General features: G+C 43.8%; 1 protein-coding gene across 7 annotated transcripts in view; it reads right to left on the bottom strand.

Annotated features, from left to right (window-relative positions):
* Positions 1-431: 431 nt before the first annotated feature.
* Positions 432-18,399, bottom strand: part of RNF144B (ring finger protein 144B) — a 154,397-nt gene continuing 136,429 nt past the window's right edge. For 6 of the 7 annotated variants that reach the window (XM_056521267.1, XM_056521269.1, XM_056521270.1 and 3 more), the window contains 2 exons: positions 16,824-16,913; positions 432-1,811 (listed from right to left, as the gene is read on the bottom strand). In XM_056521267.1, coding sequence (XP_056377242.1) covers positions 1,668-1,811; positions 16,824-16,913 — 234 coding nt within the window. In that variant the 3' untranslated portion in view covers positions 432-1,667. The remainder of the gene's footprint in view (positions 1,812-16,823; positions 16,914-18,399) is intronic. The other variant, XM_056521263.1, reaches the window with a different exon arrangement.

The following is an 18,399-nucleotide window of genomic DNA, read 5'->3' as shown; positions in this document are numbered from 1 at the left end:
GACAAGGACTTGCTGGGTTCCGGGCTGATCGGGTCTCTGGTGACCCAATCGCCCGGAAAATAGGGATGATCGGAGCTGTTAGAGACAGCTCTGATCATCCTGAGGGATAGGAGCGAGGTGGCAGCAGCCACCTCGCTGCTATCCCCTGCTATTGGTTGTTAGGACAAACTGACCAATGGCAGGAGGGGGCGGGAGGTCAAAGTTGAAATCCCCGCTCTGCCCGCCCTTGGATGTCGGGGCAGAGCGGGGGGGAAGATGGCGAAGGGTGCTGGGACAGACGATCACGGCGGGATAAGGACAGGCAGCGGCGGGAAAAGTGGAGGCAGCAATAAAGATCAGCGGTAAGCAATGTTCACTGCAGCCTTCCAGGAGTTGCCAAACTACAACTCCCAGCAAGCCAGGACAGCCAGTGCAGCTTTATTTGAATACATGAATTAATGCAATACACAAATCCTTAGTATTTCTCCACCAGTGCAGCTTTATTGTAAAGTGTTAGAATTTCTCTAATATACATGACATTAGCACAAATGGATTTTTTTTCTAAAAAACAGCATGTATTTTTTTTTTTTACATTTGCTTACATTTTTTTAAATTGCTTATATATATATATATATTATGCAGTGAAAAAGCTCTGAACCCATTGCACATTTTGCATATAAGAAATATTTTCCTAACATTAGGAAGAAAACAGTAATGAGTCATATTTTAAAACGAAAATAATACCAAAATGTGTTAAAAATAAATCATCTCCAATAGAAACAAAAATGCATTCAACAGTGCTGTGCTTAAAGGGAATCTGCAAGCATCATTTTATTCAGCTGGGGAAGCTGACCATACTGTTAGATAGTTTTGTGGGGATAAGTGGGTGCTGTTATTCAATGGTTGAAAGCTCTCTTGTATGTACAATTAAATAAATATAGCTGACAATCAGTGAGTTGGACCTCCCACTTGACTACTTAAGCAAAGATTTACATTAATAAATGACAAGTAATTACTGATCTTTTCCCACAAAACTATACATATTTTAACCTGATCAGCGTCTCCTCTGAGAGACACTGCCTGCAGATTGGACTATATTTTCAATGTAACAGGTACCCTTTCATGTCAGTTTCTTTGCCCTTTCTGAAATATAAATAGGTTTAGATATTAAAGGGGTATTCCGACTTTACACATTTTATCCCCTATCTAAAAGGATAGGGGATAAGATGTCTGAACGCCGGGGGTCTGCCACTGGGACCCTCTGCGACCTCCCTGCAGTTACTGCATTATGTGCGGAGCTGCGTCTCCAGGCTCGGAAACCAGAAGTTTTCGGGACTGGAGAAGTGACTAAACGTCACCCCCCCCCCCCCCCCCCTCATGTCTATGGGAGGGGGCGCAACGGCGGGTGCTGCAGGGACCTTTGGATAAGGGATAAAGTGTCTAAAGCCGGAATACCCCTTTAAACTAGAGAACAAAAGAAATATAGCATAAAATGTCAATAGGCTGTATAATATATAACAGTTTTTAAAAACTAACAGTATATTTGCCAAAATAAAACATTCAAAAATAAGTTGTCTCATTTATTGAGCCTATAGAGGGCTGCTCATCCATATAACAAGTTCATGAATGATAAATGCCTAGTGACAGATTATTCAAACATCTTACAAAAGGTAACAGTTCTGTCTGAATTAAGTTGTGGGAGGTGGACTGTGTTTTTTCTTCTTTCCTTTACAGGATTTGCAGACACAGCAGATTATACATGGTGATGCAAGAAGCAGTAAGGGTGATGTCACAATTGCAATGATACCTAGGCCAACAAGGATGCCCACAACCTGAAATGGAAAAAAAAAATTAAAACAAAATAAAGCATATATCATCTCTTTTATAATACACCACCACATATACATATACAGTAACCCCCCGACATGGATGGCCCAGACATATGATCAAATCGACATACGATGGCCTCTCAGAGGCCATCGCATGTCGATGTCAGCATCGACATACGATGCTTTTATATGTCGGGGCCATCGCATTAACTGCTATCCGACAGCGCAAAATGCTTAAGCTGCTGTCGGATAGCAGTTTAAGCATCCCGGACAGGTTCACTTGCCTACAGGGCTGTGGAGTCGGTAGATAAATGTTCCGACTCCGGAGTTTTCTGTACTTCCGACTCCGACTCCTCTGTATTAATATGCAAATGTATTTTATACATTCCTTGAAGGAAAGAAAGGTAACATACCTGTCCTTACCACAGGACTACTGGCTGGGAAGCCAACAGTCTACTTTATTGAACAGTTTGTGTGCTGATCTGCTGCTGAAGATAGGGCAGTGGGAGGATCAAGGAAGGGGCATTTATTATAAAACATGATTTCCCTAGTAGAATCCCATAGTCATGTTTAAAGTTTAAAGGGGTACTCCGCCCCTAGACCTCTTATCCCCGGGGTCCTGCTGCTGGCGACCCCCGGGATCGCCGCTGCGGCACCGCGCTTTCATTACTACACAGAGCGAGTTCGGGGGACGGATACAGAGCGATACAGTGGACGGAGCAGCGTAATGTCATAGCTCCGCCCCTCGTGACATCACGACCCGGCCCTTAATGCAAGTCTATGGAAGGGGGCGCCACGCCATGCCATGACCTAACGGTGCTCCAACCCCTGTATCACCAGTCATTACGCACAGAGCGAATTCGCTCTGTGCAGTAATGATAGCGCGGTGCCGCGGCGGCAATCCCAGCGATCTGACATCTTATCCCCTATCCTTTGGATAGGGGATAAGATGTCTAGGTGCGGAGTACCCCTTTAAGCTAACAATCGAGTTTACAAGTTTTTATAGCCTTAGCTGAATGGCAGCAGTTTTTCCAATGGTTTACAGCTTCAGTCTTGAACTATTGACCCTCCATTCCCTTCACTTATACAAGTGTCTCTAGTCCTGCAAAAAAACATATTTCCTTAACCCCTTATCAGTGAGAGGCTAGGTTACCCATGGGTTCCCTGTAACAGCAGAACACAACACTATATGGAAAGTATAAGTATTGCCGCTCCTAATTGTGCGTTATGTGCCATATAGTAAAGCACATGAAAAGCATGCTTCTTCACGGTCACTTAATGTGCTCGTTTTGAGGTTACGTGAGGCAATGCATGCATTGGTCTTTATTCTTAAAGTAGAGAAGTCATTAATTATAACTTTTTGTGAATTGGGACATTTAAACTAACTTTTTTTTTTTTATTCCAATCTAAATTTAGTAGGAGTCGGAGTCTGTGCATTGTTTGCCGACTCCGAGTACCCAAAATTTCGCCTGACTCCGAGACTCCGACTCCACAGCCCTGCTTGCCTAACCCCCCTGCTCCGGGTCCACTTCGCGATACTCCGGTGTCTTCTGTATCTTCTCCAGGGTCCGGGCCTCTCTTTCCGGCGTCGTTATTACGTTGTTACGCTGTGCCGGCGCAGGAGCGTAATAACGTCACCAGAAAGCAAGGCCCGGACCCTGCAGAAGATGCGGAAGAAACCGGAGGATCGCAAAGTGGACCCGGAGCAGTGGGACAGCATCGGGAGCCCCTGGGACAGCATCGGGAGCAGTGAGGACGCGGTCCGGAGCGGCGGGGAGAGGCGAGTACAAACTTCCTATACTTTACATTGCACGGATCCCTCAACATACGATGGATTCGACAAACGATGGGTCGTTTGGAACGAATTACCATTGTATGTTGAGGGACCATTGTGTAAATAATATATATATATATATATATATATATATATATACACACGACACACACACACACACATTTATGCATATATATACACACACACATACATAAGCACACACATTTTGTGAGCTTCTAATATCCTGTGTGCAGTTGGGAGAAAATTTCAGAAGGTCAATTATCATTAGCACTCCATCTATCTGAGTTTGATAATTGAGTGGCCAGAAAGAAGCCCCTTCTCAGAAAAAAAATTAATAAATAAAAAACACACATGAAGGCAGACCTGGAGTTTGCAAAAAAAAAAAAAAAAAGCACCAAAAAGGACTGACTGTGAGAAACAAGATTCTCTATTCTAAAGATTATGTCTGGAGGAAACCAGGCACTGCTCATCACCTGCACAAAGCCATCCTGGCAGTAAAGCATGGTGGTGAATGGAGCAAATTACAGAGATTATTTTTGTGAATTATTTGTGAGTGCTCTGGACCTCAGGCTGGCCAAAGATTCCCCTGGACCCTAAGAACACGCCCAAGACAACACAGGAGTTTGGGACCATTCTGTGATGCCTTTGAGTAGCTCAGCCAGAACCCTATCAAACATCCTTAGAGACCTGGAAATGGCTGCCATATCCAAACTAAGAGAGCTTGAGAGCATCTGCAGAGAACAATGGTAGAAAATTCTGGTTTGTCTACTGTACATAATTACAGTTGATCAGGTAGTAGAATAAAATTAGAAGAATACAATAGAAACATACAATAATAGGATACCAAAATCCTTGGTGTATTATAGCAGTAACAGTATGTTTACAGTTCACTTTGAACTAGACAACTTTGCCCTTAATTGAAACTTTATAGTGGTAGACAAACAGCTAACATTTATCCAGGTGGAAGTGATAGGATCCAACGCTGCCTTTTGCCTCTCACTTAACACATATTTGGCCTGCTGCTGACAACCACTTTGTTGTGGCACCTTCTGCTTGGTGTCACTCACTTTGGCTGCCCACCCCAACAAGTTAATACAATGGGATGCTTATAAAGGCGCATGTTAGGGGGGCCCTTATGGCTGGGGTCACGGGACAGAGATCTGCTTATTTGGCTAGGGAGAATGCGTTGCAGGTTGAGATTGGTGTTTTAGAGACGGAGATAGTGAGGGACCCGGGATGATGCTGAACGTCAATGGTTGAAGGCCCAAAGAGCTCTCCCGATTCTTCAAGGAAAAGATTCAAAAGAGAATGGAGGACAGGGAGGCGGCCATCTTTGAATTTGGGGATAAAAATGGTAGGTTACTGGCATATTTGGCTAGAGAAAGTAGGCCGGTGGTGTCTATACCCTGCATTGGGGGGGGGGCTAATGGGATTTTGGAGACGGACCCAATTACTATTAACCCCTTAAGGTCCTGGGGTTTTTCCACTTTCGTTTTTTCCTCATTCCTTCTTTCAATTTTGCACCTAAAAATCCATAGGATGGCTTATTTTTTGCACCACCAATTCTACTTTGTATTGACATGAGTCATTTTACCCAAATATCTATGGCGAAATGGGAAAAAAAAAATATTGTGTGACAAAATTGAAGAAAAAACACCATTTTGTAAGTTTTGGGGGCTTCCGTTTCTACGCAGTAAATTTTTCGTAAAAAAATGACACCTTTATTCTGTAGGTCCATACAATTAAAATGATACCCTACTTATATAGGTTTGATTTTGTCGTACTTCTGGAAAAAATTATAACTACATGCAGGAAAATATATATGTTTAAAATAGTCATTTTCTGACCACTATAACTTTTTTTATGTTTAAGCGTACTGGGCGGTATATGGACTCATTTTTTGCACCGTGATCTGATTGTTTTAGCGGTACCATATTTGTATTGATCAGACATTTAGATAGCTTTTTGTTAACTTTTTCATCATCTGAAAAGTGACCAAAAATACGCTATTTTGGAATTTTTTGGGGCGCGTACGCCATGGATAGTGCGGTTTTATTAATATATTTTTATAATTCGAACATTACCGTAGGCGGCAATACCACGTTTATTTTTATTTACATTTTTTTTTTTTATGGGAAAAGGCGGGTGATTCAAACTTTTATTAGGGGAGGGGTTAAATGATCTTGATTAACTTTGTTTCCCCACTTTTTTTTTTGCAATGTTACAGCCCCCATATGGGGCTATAACACTGCACACACTGATCTTTTACATTGATCAGTTATCTGCTGCTTGACTGCTCATGCCTGGATCTCAGGCACTGAGCAATCATTCGGCGATCAGACACGCAGGAGGCAGGTAGAGATCCTCCTGGTGTCCTGCAAGCTGTTCATGATGCCGCGATTTCACTGTGGCGATCCCGAACAGCCCACTGAGCTAGCCGGGAGTAGTTTACTTTCACTTTAGACGCGTCAACTTTGAACGCCGCGTCTAAAGGGTTAGTAGCGCGTGGCACCGCGATCAGTTCAGTGCCACGCGATATTAGCCACGGGTCCCGGCCATTGTTAGAGGCTGGGCCCGACCCGATATGATGCAGGGCCACGGCGTGGCCCCGTGTTATAGGAAGGGAGCGGTCTCTATACCTCTCAGTTGTCAGCTGTTCCGGAGGGCTTGGTGTCATTTTTGAGGGGTCTGCCTCTTAAGCCCTTGCTTATGGCTCAGGCAGCTGCTTTAGATGCTCCTTTTTCTGAGGAGGTATCCCTGGCTATTGCTTCCATACAGACACGAAAACCCCAGGGATTAGATGGAATAATTGGAGACTGGTACAGGGTGAATGAGTAGCGGCTGATCCCTATTTTACAGAATCATTTTGGTGTGGCTTTGGAGACTGGGAGGCTTTCTGACTCCATGAGAGAGGCCCTTATTGTGGTTCTTACCAAGCCGGGAAAGGATCTGACTTTACCGGAGTCCTACAGACCAATTTCCTTTCTTAATGTAGATATTAAACTTCTGGCAAAAAAATATTAGATAAATCGGTTACGAAATGCCATAGTAGCTGTCATTCATCCTGACCAGATGGGTTTTATGCCAGAGAGAGCAAAGTAGATTATATTCCAAAGGTTACATCTTAATATAGCTGCAGCAGTGGGGGATGCCTCTGGGGGATACGTAGTTAGCCTTTATGTATATAAAGCTTTTGATTCTGTGGAATGGGTTTATCTTCGGAGTGTCCCGAGGGTTCTTCAGTTTGGTCCACGGTTCGGGGCGTGTGTACGGTTGCTATATGATAGCCCCAGAGCCAGAGTGCACACAAATCTGGAGGTTTCGGAGCCCTTTCCGCTGGGTAGGGGTACGAGGCAGGGCTGTCCCCTCTCTCCTTTTTTATTTGCTCTGGCAGTGGAACACCTGGCGGCAGCCATTCGGGTGTCCACCTGTATTCATGGGGTACGTAGAGGTTCCTTGGAAGAAAAAGTATCCATGTACGCAGATGACACACTGGTTTATTTAGCTGATATCCAGGGGGCCTTGTTTGTTCTAGATTATTTTAGTTCCTTCTCGGGTCTCAAGGTTAATTAGGCTAAGTTTTCACTGATGTCTTTGTGACAGCGGACCCCATACCCCCTCTTCCTCATGGGTTGCAAACAGTTACTCAATTTAGATATTTGGGGGTGGAGGTTTCTGCTAGTGTGCGGGCTTATGTACAGTTGAATTTAGATCCAGTTTTGTCATCTGCGATGGTCAAATTGCAAGTCAGGGCCTCTCTGCCCCATTCCCTAGCTGGAAGGATTAATATCTTTAAAATGATATTACTTGCCTAAATTTTTATATCTTTTTCAACTTTCTCCTGTGATTCCCCCCAAGAAGTTTTTTCTAAAGCTAGGTGGCATTTTGAGATCCTTCTATTGGCAAGACAAACCTCCATAGGGTCAGGCGCTGCTGCAGGAGTTCAAACAACGGGGTGGTTTAGCTGCTCCTAACATGCATAATAACTTTTTTGCATCTCAATTGGTGTATGCTGCCTGGTGGATCGACCTGGATCTGGCGAATGCATCTACTGCTCTGGCTGGAGCACTCATGGGTTTGTATGAAACACTGACTAACACCCTGTACAGATATACTTATACTACCCGGTTGTTCCTCCCTATTAGAACCGTGACTGAGGTATGGTCGGTGGTCTCCAAACACTTTCCGGTGATCTCTCTTAGAGCACCTCTCTGGGAGAATCCTAATTTTGAGCACCTGCAGGAGTTGGAGGCAGCCTGCTTCTGGAGTGCTCGGAGTCAAGCTTGCCATGCATTTGTTTGGGGAATTTCCTTTTCATGATTTGTGTGACCAATTTGATCTCCCTCAGAGAGCTCAGTTCCGGTACTTCAAGTTGAGACATGCGGTGGTGGCACAGTATGGCTCTCTTGATGTGACTCCAGCTTTCTCGGATGTGGAGCTGCTTTTGAGTGCAACTGACCTTGCCAGACCTCTGACTCAGGCGTATGCATTACTTCAAATCGGTGGGCCCTGATCCATTTGGGTTGACTTTTGTGAAGTGGGTGGAAGATATTCCTGATTTGACAGAAGATCAGTGGATAGAAGTTACCAAAACCTACTACCCTACAGTGGTTAGTGCTAGGGATCTGCTTATACAAGTTAGATTAATCCTACGTTTGTATTACACACAAGTTAAGCTGTTCCGTATTGGTGTCTTCTTCTGATTCTTGTTTCAGATGTCATGCAGATGTGGGCTCTCTTTTACATGCTATGTGGAATTGCCCTTGTGTGGAACCCTTTTGGAGAGAGGTGATGCAGTTTTTGACAGATCATTTGGAGCTCCCCTTTGCGTTTTCCCCTTTTGTAGGTCTGTTAGGTGTTATTAATGATCTGGATTCGGGCTCCCATAGGCGCCTACTAAAATCTGTTTGTTGTTCTGCGCACGCAAGGTTCCGATTATGGCCTGGAAGGATACCCCTCCTCCTATCTCGTGGTGGTTTAATTTAGTTAAGTATGTCCTGTTGTATAGGGCGCTATATATTAATTAGTCGCAGGTGCCCCAAGAAATTTGACAAAGTCTGGATACCCTGAGTGCTGTTAGGAGAATCAATAGTGCCTCCAGAACGTGCGAGTTCTCCTGGGTAGGGAGATTGTACTTTTCTTGGAAGTAGGAAAGTAGGGGGCCACTCCGGGAGTCTGTGTTAGGTTCTGTGTTTGTTGTCTTGCTGTCAGTCCAGGCATGGATCTCCTTAACAGTCTACTCTTGTGGTACCGCCTCACCCTCAATTTTAGTGTTGTTGTTGGGGGGGGGGGGGGGGGGGGGGGTGTTTGGGGAGCTCTGTGCTCAAGCTGTCTGTTTAATGTAGTTTTATGTTTCCTTATAAAAGTTAGAAATAAATACTTAAAATGTTTATATCTATATACTGTGTTCTTATTAACTATTCTTTTTTTATTTTGATGACAATCTAACCATTTTTGGATGCGTGGCTTCTTTCCTCTATTATTCCCTGTTTTCTTACTATGCAAATAAAGTAGCTTGGTGCAAGCAGGGCATTCCCAAGCCCTGAGTGCACAGTAATGTCCAGCCTGGATCTTCAGAGTAAACATCCTCCCCTCTTCCCCTGTGCTGGTCCTCCTAGCTTGTGAAATCTCTCACAAACAGAGCGATTTCATTTCACATCGCCTCCAGTGACAAATGTGCATGTGCATAAACTGCTATAGGTGATATGAAGTGAAATCTCTTAGTGAGAGAAAAAGAAAAAAAGAGAAAAAGAAAAAAAGAGAAAAAGAAAAAAAGAGAAAAAGAAAAAAAGAGAAAAAGAAAAAAAGAGAAAGAGAAAAAAAAAAAAAGAAAAAGAGAAAAAGAAAAAGAAAAAAAGAGAAAGAGAAAAAGAAAGACAGGGAGAGACTTTAGAGGGGAGGAGGGTGTTTACGCTGAAGATCCAGGCTGGACATCATGGTAAAAAAATCATGATCCTGGTCCTGTTTTAAAATCAAGCCTAAGGTTTGTTTTTCCATAGAGCTTGAGATATTGCTGTGTGGATTTTAGTACGTACCTGGCAGACAGTAATGGACATCCTTGGGAAGGATCTGCGCTTGTCTTGGGGCTAAATGGCTATGTTGTGAGATTACCATAACACTGTGGCTAGCTTTTTGTGGACTTGTATTTCCTGTTTGACTTTTCTTTTTTGACTACGAATCCCACAATTCCATTTTCCTCCCTCCCATACCCCACCCATTGAAACAAAAGACCTGTGGTTTTCAATCAGGGTGCCTACAGCTGTTGCATTAGTTGCAGATTGATCTCTCTCCCACCAAGCGATCCCTCCACCCATTGAAGCAGACAGGCTCCCTGTCATCAGCTGACTAGTGAGTCAGGTCTCGGCCACATTGCAAGCTGGGAAAAATCGGAGACAGTAACTTTGAATGTTGATAAAAATAAATATTGGGGTGAAAATCACATAAGAATTGTGAGAAAAACGTCACACACAGGTACAGACACTATATTATGAACTATACTAACTTTACAGCCCCTGTAGCATAGTCAAATAAAAAATTCCTGGAATACCCCTTTAAGCAGTGTGGAGCAAGAGAAGGGTGGCTAGAGGAACAAAATTGTGTTTTAGGAACAAATTTGTGTTTTAACCCCTTAAGGACCAGGGTTTTTTCAGTTTTTGCACTTTCCTTTTTGTCTCCTTACCTTTAAAAAAAAAATCATAACTTTTTTGCACCTAAGAATGCATAGGAGGGCTTATTTTTTGTGCCACCAACTCTACTTTGTAATGACATCTGTCATTTTACCCAAAAATCTACGACTAAACAGAAAAAAAATCATTGTGCGACAAAATTGAAGGAAAAATACCCACCATTTTGTAACTTTTGGGGGCTTCCGTTTCTACGCAGTACATTTTTTGGCAAAAAAATGACACCTTATCTTTATTCTATAGGTCCATAAGATTAAAATGATACCCTACTTATATAGGTTTGATTTTGTCATACTTTAGGGAAAAAAAATCATAACTACATGCAGGAAAATTTATACATTTAAAATGGTCATCTTCTGACCCCTATAACTTTTCTTTTTCGCTTACAGGGCGGTATGAGGGCTCAATTTTTGCACCATGATCTGAAGTCTTTAGCGGTACCATTTTTGTATTGATCTGACTTTGATCGCTTTTTATTCATTTTCTTTCACGATATAAAAAGTGACCAAAAATACACTATTTTGGAATTTTTTGCGCGTACATCATTGACCGTGCAGATTAACTATATATTTATAATCCTGACATTTCCACACGCGGCGATACCACATGTTTATTTTTATTTACACATTTTTTAAAGGGAAAAGAGGGGTGATTCAAATTTATTAAGGAAGGGGTTAAATTATCTTTTTTCACTTTTTTTCAATGTTCTAGCTCCCATAGGGGGCTATAACACTGCACACACTGATCTTTTACATTTACATCAATGGTTTCTCATGGGAAACCATTGATCAATGATTCTGCCGCTTGACTGCTCATGCCTGGATCTAACCGCCATTGGTTTACTTTCAATTTAGACGCGACTTTCAACTTTGAACGCCGCGTCTAAAGGGTTAATAGCGCGCGGCACCACGATCACCACCATTGTTAACGGCCAGGCCTGACCCGCTATGATGCGGGGCCATGCTGTGGCCCCTGCGTTATAGTAAGGGAGAGGATTCAGGATGTACCGGTACGTACTTGGTCCTTAAGGGGTTAAATTAATTGCCTTTTTTAAATAATTTACATTTGTCACAGCTACTTGAAGGTGGACATGGCTGTCTACAGCCCATCAAGACAACTATGACTGTCAGGTTATCTGCTTTGACAATATGTATGGGATTTTTATGTGAGACTATTGTACCACTTACGCTTAATAAACGTATTTTTAAAATAACTTGTTCAAGGATATATTACATGACTCAAAGTCTTAAAGGAAAATTGCAGAGCAACCCTTAACTTCCCCTGTGCCCGGGCTGCAAAAACTAAATAAATAAATAAAATAAAAATAAAAAGTAAAACATTCCCCCGTTGCGCTGATATCAGCGTGCAGTTCCTCCGGCAACACTCTGCTTCCTGCTTCTTAGGCTCGGAACGTCACACTTCAGTCAGCACATCGCCGGCCACAGCAATGTCCCGTCTCGGCCGGCAATAGGCTGAGCGCACTGTCATGTAAGGAGGCCGGGCAGCAGGGAGAAGGCGGGGCCTGAGCACCTTACATGACAGTGCGCGCTCAGCCTATCACCAGCCGAGGCGGGACATCGCTGCAGCCAGCGATACGCTGACTGCACTGTGACCTTCCGAGCACAAGAAGAAGAGCATCACTGGAGGTTTGGGACCCAGCTATCGGTGCAAAGGAGGAACGTAGAAAGGAGAGTTCAAGTTTTGTTTTGTTTTTTTTAAGTTTTTGCAGCCCGGGCCCTCTGGTCCCAGTACTTAAGGATGGAGGGCGTACCTTACCGTACGCCCTCCTAATTTCAGAGACCGCCCCGATTACTCTGAAGGATAGGAGTGAGGTGGCAGGGGTGCCACCTCCTTCTATCCCCTGCTATTGGTCGGTCAGAAGTGGGACGAGGGGGGAACAATGCAATTACCGGGCTTCATGGATGGATGGATGGTGGGCGGCAGCATTCCCAGACAGTCCAGACATGCTGGGAGTTTTAGTTCTGTAACATCTGGCCCTTCAGGTTTTGCAGAACTACAAGTCCCAGCACGTCTGGGCATGCTGGGTGTTTTAGTTTTTCAACATCTGAAGAGGCACAGTTTGGAGACCACTATATACTGTGGTCTCTAAACTCTTGTCTTCCAGATGTTGCAAAACTACAATTCCCAGTATGCCTAGACACTCAGGGATGCTGGGCGGTGAAGTTCTACAACATCTGGCCCTTCAGATGTTGCCAAACAACAACTCCCAGCATGCCTGTACAGTCTGGGCATGCTAGAAGTTGTAGATTTGCAACATCTGGAGGGCTACAGTTTGGAAACCTGTTCTTCTCCAGTTGTTACATAACTACAGTCAGTGCATGCTGGGAGTTGTAGTTTTGCAACAGACTCTAGCTCCGTGTTTCCCAACCAGTGTGCCTCCAGCTGTTGCAAAACTACAACTCACAGTATGCACTGACAGACCGTGCATGCTGGGAGTTGTAGTTTTGCAACAGCTGGAGGCACACAGGTTGGGAAACACCGAGTTAGTCTGTTACCTGTTTCCTCACCAGTGTGCCTACAGCTGTGGCAAAAATACAACTCCCAGCATGCACGGTCTGTCAGTGCATACAGCTGGAGGCATCCTCCCCACCCCATGTGAATGTACATTCACACAGGCGGGGGCTTCCTTCTGCACGTTTGAGCTGCGGCAAATTTTCCGCCACAGCTCAACTCCCGGTGGGAAATTAATTTGCTGTGAACCCCCGCCTGTGTGAATGTACACTAAAAAAACACTACACTACCACAAAATAAAGAGTAAAACACCACGTATACACACACTCTTACACTTTCTGCCCCCCCCCCCCTTTTTCAATAAATAATGTCTTGTATGGCACTGTTTCCTAAACAGAGCCTACAGCTGTTGCAAAACAACAACTCACAGCATTGCTGGACAGCAATTGACTGTCCTAGCATGCTTGAAGTTTTGTAACAGCTGGAGGCACCCTATTGGGGAAACACTGTCTTAGGATATTTTTGGTGGAGGAGGCAAATTCCATGCTTGCATCTGGGTCCGCCCCTATGCAAATCCCTAATTTAGGACTCAAATGCGCATGGCAGTCTCACTCCAGAGCCCTGTCGTATTTCAAGGCAAAAGTTTAGTGCCACATATGGGGTATTTCTGTATTCGGGAGAAATTGCGTTACAAATTTTGGGGATCTTTTTCTACTTTTACCCCTTATGAAAATTAAAAAGTTAGGGGCTACACCATCATGATATTTTGGAAGCTAAAATCAGGAGGATGCAGTTTACACATGGGCCACACAATGTAAACAAGTGGCTGAGGATAGTAATTTCACACCCAAACCCATTCTACGATCTGGTTCCCGCAAACGGTATAAGCGAAACCACAATATAAAACGCAGGGTCAGTTTTTCTGATGCGGAGAGTACACAAGATCTCACCTCGTCCAATCAGAGCCTGACCTCGGTTGGTTTGGCCCAAGCTACGGCTGCACAACAAGATCTCGCGATGCTGGGGTTTTAACGACGGGGCAGGAGAGCGGGCCACAGGCACCGGAGACAAAGGTTATGCTCTACGACCCCGAACATCGCACAATTCATTAAGTCAAGACTGTCATTAATATGTACCAATTTATCCTGTCAGCCCCACAAATAACTGATTGATTGCCGTCAGTTGTCTCCTTGATAAAGCCACACTAGTTGCGAAACATGTCAGGGTGTGACAGTTTTCTGTTTTAATTGCAGTTCCACCGAGTCCAATGCCAAATAGAGACTAAAAGCAAGGGTCTAGATAGGTGAATAAGTTACAACATAGCCCATACCTGCAGTGCACAGTAGGTGTTAGTGGCTGGCATTTTTAGTACCTCATGATGGGGTTGGGGATCTGATAAACAACCACATAAGTGGTGTTTATACACAGAGGCCATAAAGAACAATATATCAGAGTGCTTGCTATTTCAGAGGAAGCACCGATACAAGTAGCCCTTAAAGGGGTACTCCGCCCCTGGCATCTTATCCCCTCTCCAAAGGATAGGGGATAAGATGTTAGATCGCCGAGTTCCTGCTGCTGGGGACCCCGGGGATCGGCGCTGCGGCACCCAGCCATCATTACTGCACAGAGCAAGTTCGCTCTGTGCGTAATGACGGGCGATACAGGGGCCGGAGCAGCGTGACGTCATGGCCCCGCCCCTCATGACATCACGTCACAAGGGGCGGAGCCGTGACGCAACGATGCTCCGGCCCCTGTATTGCCGGTCATTACGTGCAGAGCGAACTCGCTCTGCGCAGTAATGATAGCGGGGTGCTGCAGCAGCGATCCCCGGGGTCCCCAGCAGCAGGACCCCGGCGATCTGACATCTTATCCCCTATCCTTTGGATAGGGGATAAGATGTCTAGGGGCGGAGTACCCCTTTAAGACCACATTCACAGGTGTTGTCTGCATATGAACGTTCTATAATATCACTCGAGTGGTGAACATGTGTATAGAACACCAATAGCGATATACACGCCTGGAATAGGTCTGACCACTATTTATATAACCCTACGATACACACTGGACAGTGATGTAGGCTATTGCTTAGCTAATTATTCAGATCCATCAACTTCTGTTGCTCTATCGAAGAGGACCCTGCTGGTCCATTCCATAATGAGTATAGGGGCTCCAGTGGACGTGTGTTTTTAAAACGTGTTAAAACCTTTATTAATTAATGCACAATAAAAGTTAAATTTTATTACTTTTGACACATGTATTATAGAGGTTCTATTTAACCCCTCGGGGTTATATTGTTGTGAGTTGTATATACCTCTACATGTGTTATTGGGCCAGAATTTAGTAGTGTGGCCCCCATAAATAACGGCACTTAGCCGTGGGCTTAATTTTGTGCCATCATGTGACTTTGATCTCTTTGCCACCATAGTGGATGTTAACAGATGGGCCCGCAAAATCACCCTCAAGAGACATTTCTCCCTAATGGAGTCCTCCAATTCCCCGTCACCAGTTTTACCAGACCCTTTTGAGAGAGACTGGGTTGACCGTTTTCTGAAACCCCTGGTGGGCATCACCCCTACATATATTAAGGACATGATGCATGTCCTGGAAATCATGGATAGGATACAGTGGCAAGATGAACTCTCTTAGGCCACCAAAAGAGGCCCCTCTTCTGGCATCCAGGAGAGGCCCCTCACTAGGTAGATGGGTTTGTAGCATTAAACATACTAGGAGATAATTTACTAAGAACCCCACATGGTTACACAGTCTGGGAAACTGGACGTGTGGTCATACTACATGCATCTCAGCATTTTTTTACTCTTCTCTTCTTCAATCACATGGAATCGAGGTGACAGATCTGCATCTCTCGACCCCAGTCAAAAGCTTGTGAGGCCGCTTTCACACTATAAAATTCATCTGTTTTAAAGATCCGTCTGATGTTCCGTCATGAAAACCCTGCAAATCGGCTGTTAAACGGCTGTTAGAAAATCCAATTATAGTCTATGGGATTTTTACATTATCCGTTTTAATCTGTTATAGTCCGTTATTAATGACGGACGTTATTTTGTGACGGAAGATGGTAACGGGAGAAATAGTGCATGCACTATTTCTTCCGTTCATTCTCCCGTCACAACACAACATCCTATACAGTGGTCCCTCAACATACGATGGTAATCTGTTCCAAATGAACCATCGTTTGTTGAAACCATCGTATGTTGAGGGATCCGTGCAATGTAAAGTATAGGAAGTCGTACTCACCTGTCCCCGCCGCTCCAGACCATCACTGCTGGTCACCGCTGCCCTGGATGTCGCCATCCATCGCTGTCGCCGCGTCCCAGCCGCTCCGGAACGTCTCTGCTGCCCGGGTAGGTCGCTCTCACATCGCCGTCATCACGTCACTATGCACGCCGCTCCTTTTGGATGATGGGACGGCGTGCACGGTGACGACAATGGAGAGCGCCGGCGATGGAGGGGATCCCGAAGAGCACGCTCCGGAACTTCGAGGACAGGTAAGAGATCATCATCGGAGCACCGTAAATGGCTATCCGGTGGCAGCTGAAGCAGTCAGCGCTGCCGGATAGCCGAATTATGCGATGGCCCCGACATACAAAAGCATCATATGTTGATGCTGCCTTCAACATGCGATGGCCTATGAGAGGCCATCGCATGTTGAAATTATCGTATGTCGGGGCCATCATAGGTCGGGGGGGGGGTCACTGTAATTGGATTTTCTAACGGCAGTTTAACAGCCGATTTGCAGGGTTTTCATGACGGAACATCAGACGGATCTTTAAAACGGATGAATTTTATAGTGTGAAAGCGGCCTGAGCTGCTAAATACTTGATTTTGCACCAAACGAAGGCCTTCTGCACAGCATTTTAGCATGTAAAATTATTGCAGAACATTTCATGGTCATGTGTTAAATGTGTCCACAATAGGTATAACAAAATAGTTTTTTTTATTTAAAAAATTTATATATTTTGGGAAGAATGCATGATGTGAATTGACTATTGAAATATGTACACATTTCTGCAAAAAATGACAAAGCTACATGTACATCAATGTTACCTGTGTTCTGTTCCACATAACTGATGCTCTTGAATGTCCAAGTTTATTTCTGCAAGGACCTTTGTCATAGTGCCTTAGAAAAATATCATTCTGTAAAAACAAATAAATGATCATCTTTGAAATTATTATGATTATCCAATACATACTCCCAGCCAAATATGAAAATGTAAAATGTTTATCTTTCAAAATCCACAGCTCCTCCTGCCAATAAGCTACCTCTTATCAGCATTATTAGTTCCAATGGAGAAAAAAATATTCCTTTAGGTACAGAATTACAATGTTTGGGTTTGTCCTCTCCATCATGATCATACCTGAGTGAAAGTGTGTCTATAGTTCCAGTCTGTGCGCTAAGTTGTTACTAATTCACATATAGGAACATATAATAAAAAATATAGACTAGAAACAGGCTAGAAAGTCTAAGAATGCACCAGATTTTTACCGGCATCTCAAGCAGTTCAAAAATCTAGCACATCTTTAGACTTTGTAGTTTAAGTTTGCACATATTAGTTGGCTTAATTTTAGGCCAAAAATTTGCACCACAAATCGGTGCATTTAAGCCCTTCCCCTTATTACTGAAGACGTTTCAACTTTGTTCTTCACATTGAAAATGTAGTGCAGCTCATGGGTTCCCATCAGCATTTGTTATAGAAATGAACAACGGCAATGGAAAAAGAAGGTAACGAATGCCATTCATGTCAATGGGCTTTCTAAAATCTCTGTTGTACTCAGTTATTGTCCACTGTATTGTAGGATGTAGGATTTTTTCCCCCGCCATAAATAAAACAGATGTTGTAGCAGATAACACATGTTAATGGTCCATTATTTTATATCAAAATTTTACAAAATCTTTTACCATTTTACTTATGTTAACATCATTTGCATATCCATCATGAGTGGCCTCAGTTATATGTCAATCACAGACATATCAAACATTTGGACAACGCTGATCTGAACACAGCCCAAGCCAGTTTTTGTGGTGCAAACTGCAACAGATTTTCGGCACACGCAGTTCTAAATATCCCCCCAGTGTCACTGCCAATTACTGCAGAGGCTGCTGTTTTGTTTTGGGGGGGGGGGGGGGGGGGAGATGCAGAAACTAAAAAAAGAGGTGGCATCAGATATGATGAAGGTATTTTACTGTAATAATAAAACTGAAAGCTGTTTTTTGAGGTAGACAAAGTTATTCTAAAAAGCCAACAGAAATGGCTAAACTCTAAGCTGTCATGAGGGTTAATAAGATGTAGCTCTATTTGTAACCATACCATGACTTTTGCATAGCATTTATCAGCAGTTTTCCCTTTTGCATGCTTTATTTGCAAATGTCAGTTGGCCCTGAGCTCATCTCCAGAACGGGGGGAAGCTAGCTGCCATGAGGTCTACAATACACTGCACACAGAGAAGACAACATCGTGCTACCCTTTCTATTTCTTAAACACAGAAACAAGGAGCAGTGTTTATTTGAATCCAGCAATTGGATGAAGCAGTAATGCACAAAGTATCAATGACTGCTTTTCTCTCACTGCAGCTGCTCCCTCCTTTTCCCCCCACAGATACTACAATATTAATGTTGTGTGGT

Source organism: Hyla sarda, chromosome 5, assembly GCF_029499605.1.
Source record: "Hyla sarda isolate aHylSar1 chromosome 5, aHylSar1.hap1, whole genome shotgun sequence".
NCBI lineage: Eukaryota > Metazoa > Chordata > Amphibia > Anura > Hylidae > Hyla > Hyla sarda.
Note: the sequence above shows the minus strand (reverse complement) of the source record. Positions and strands in the feature narration are given on the sequence as shown.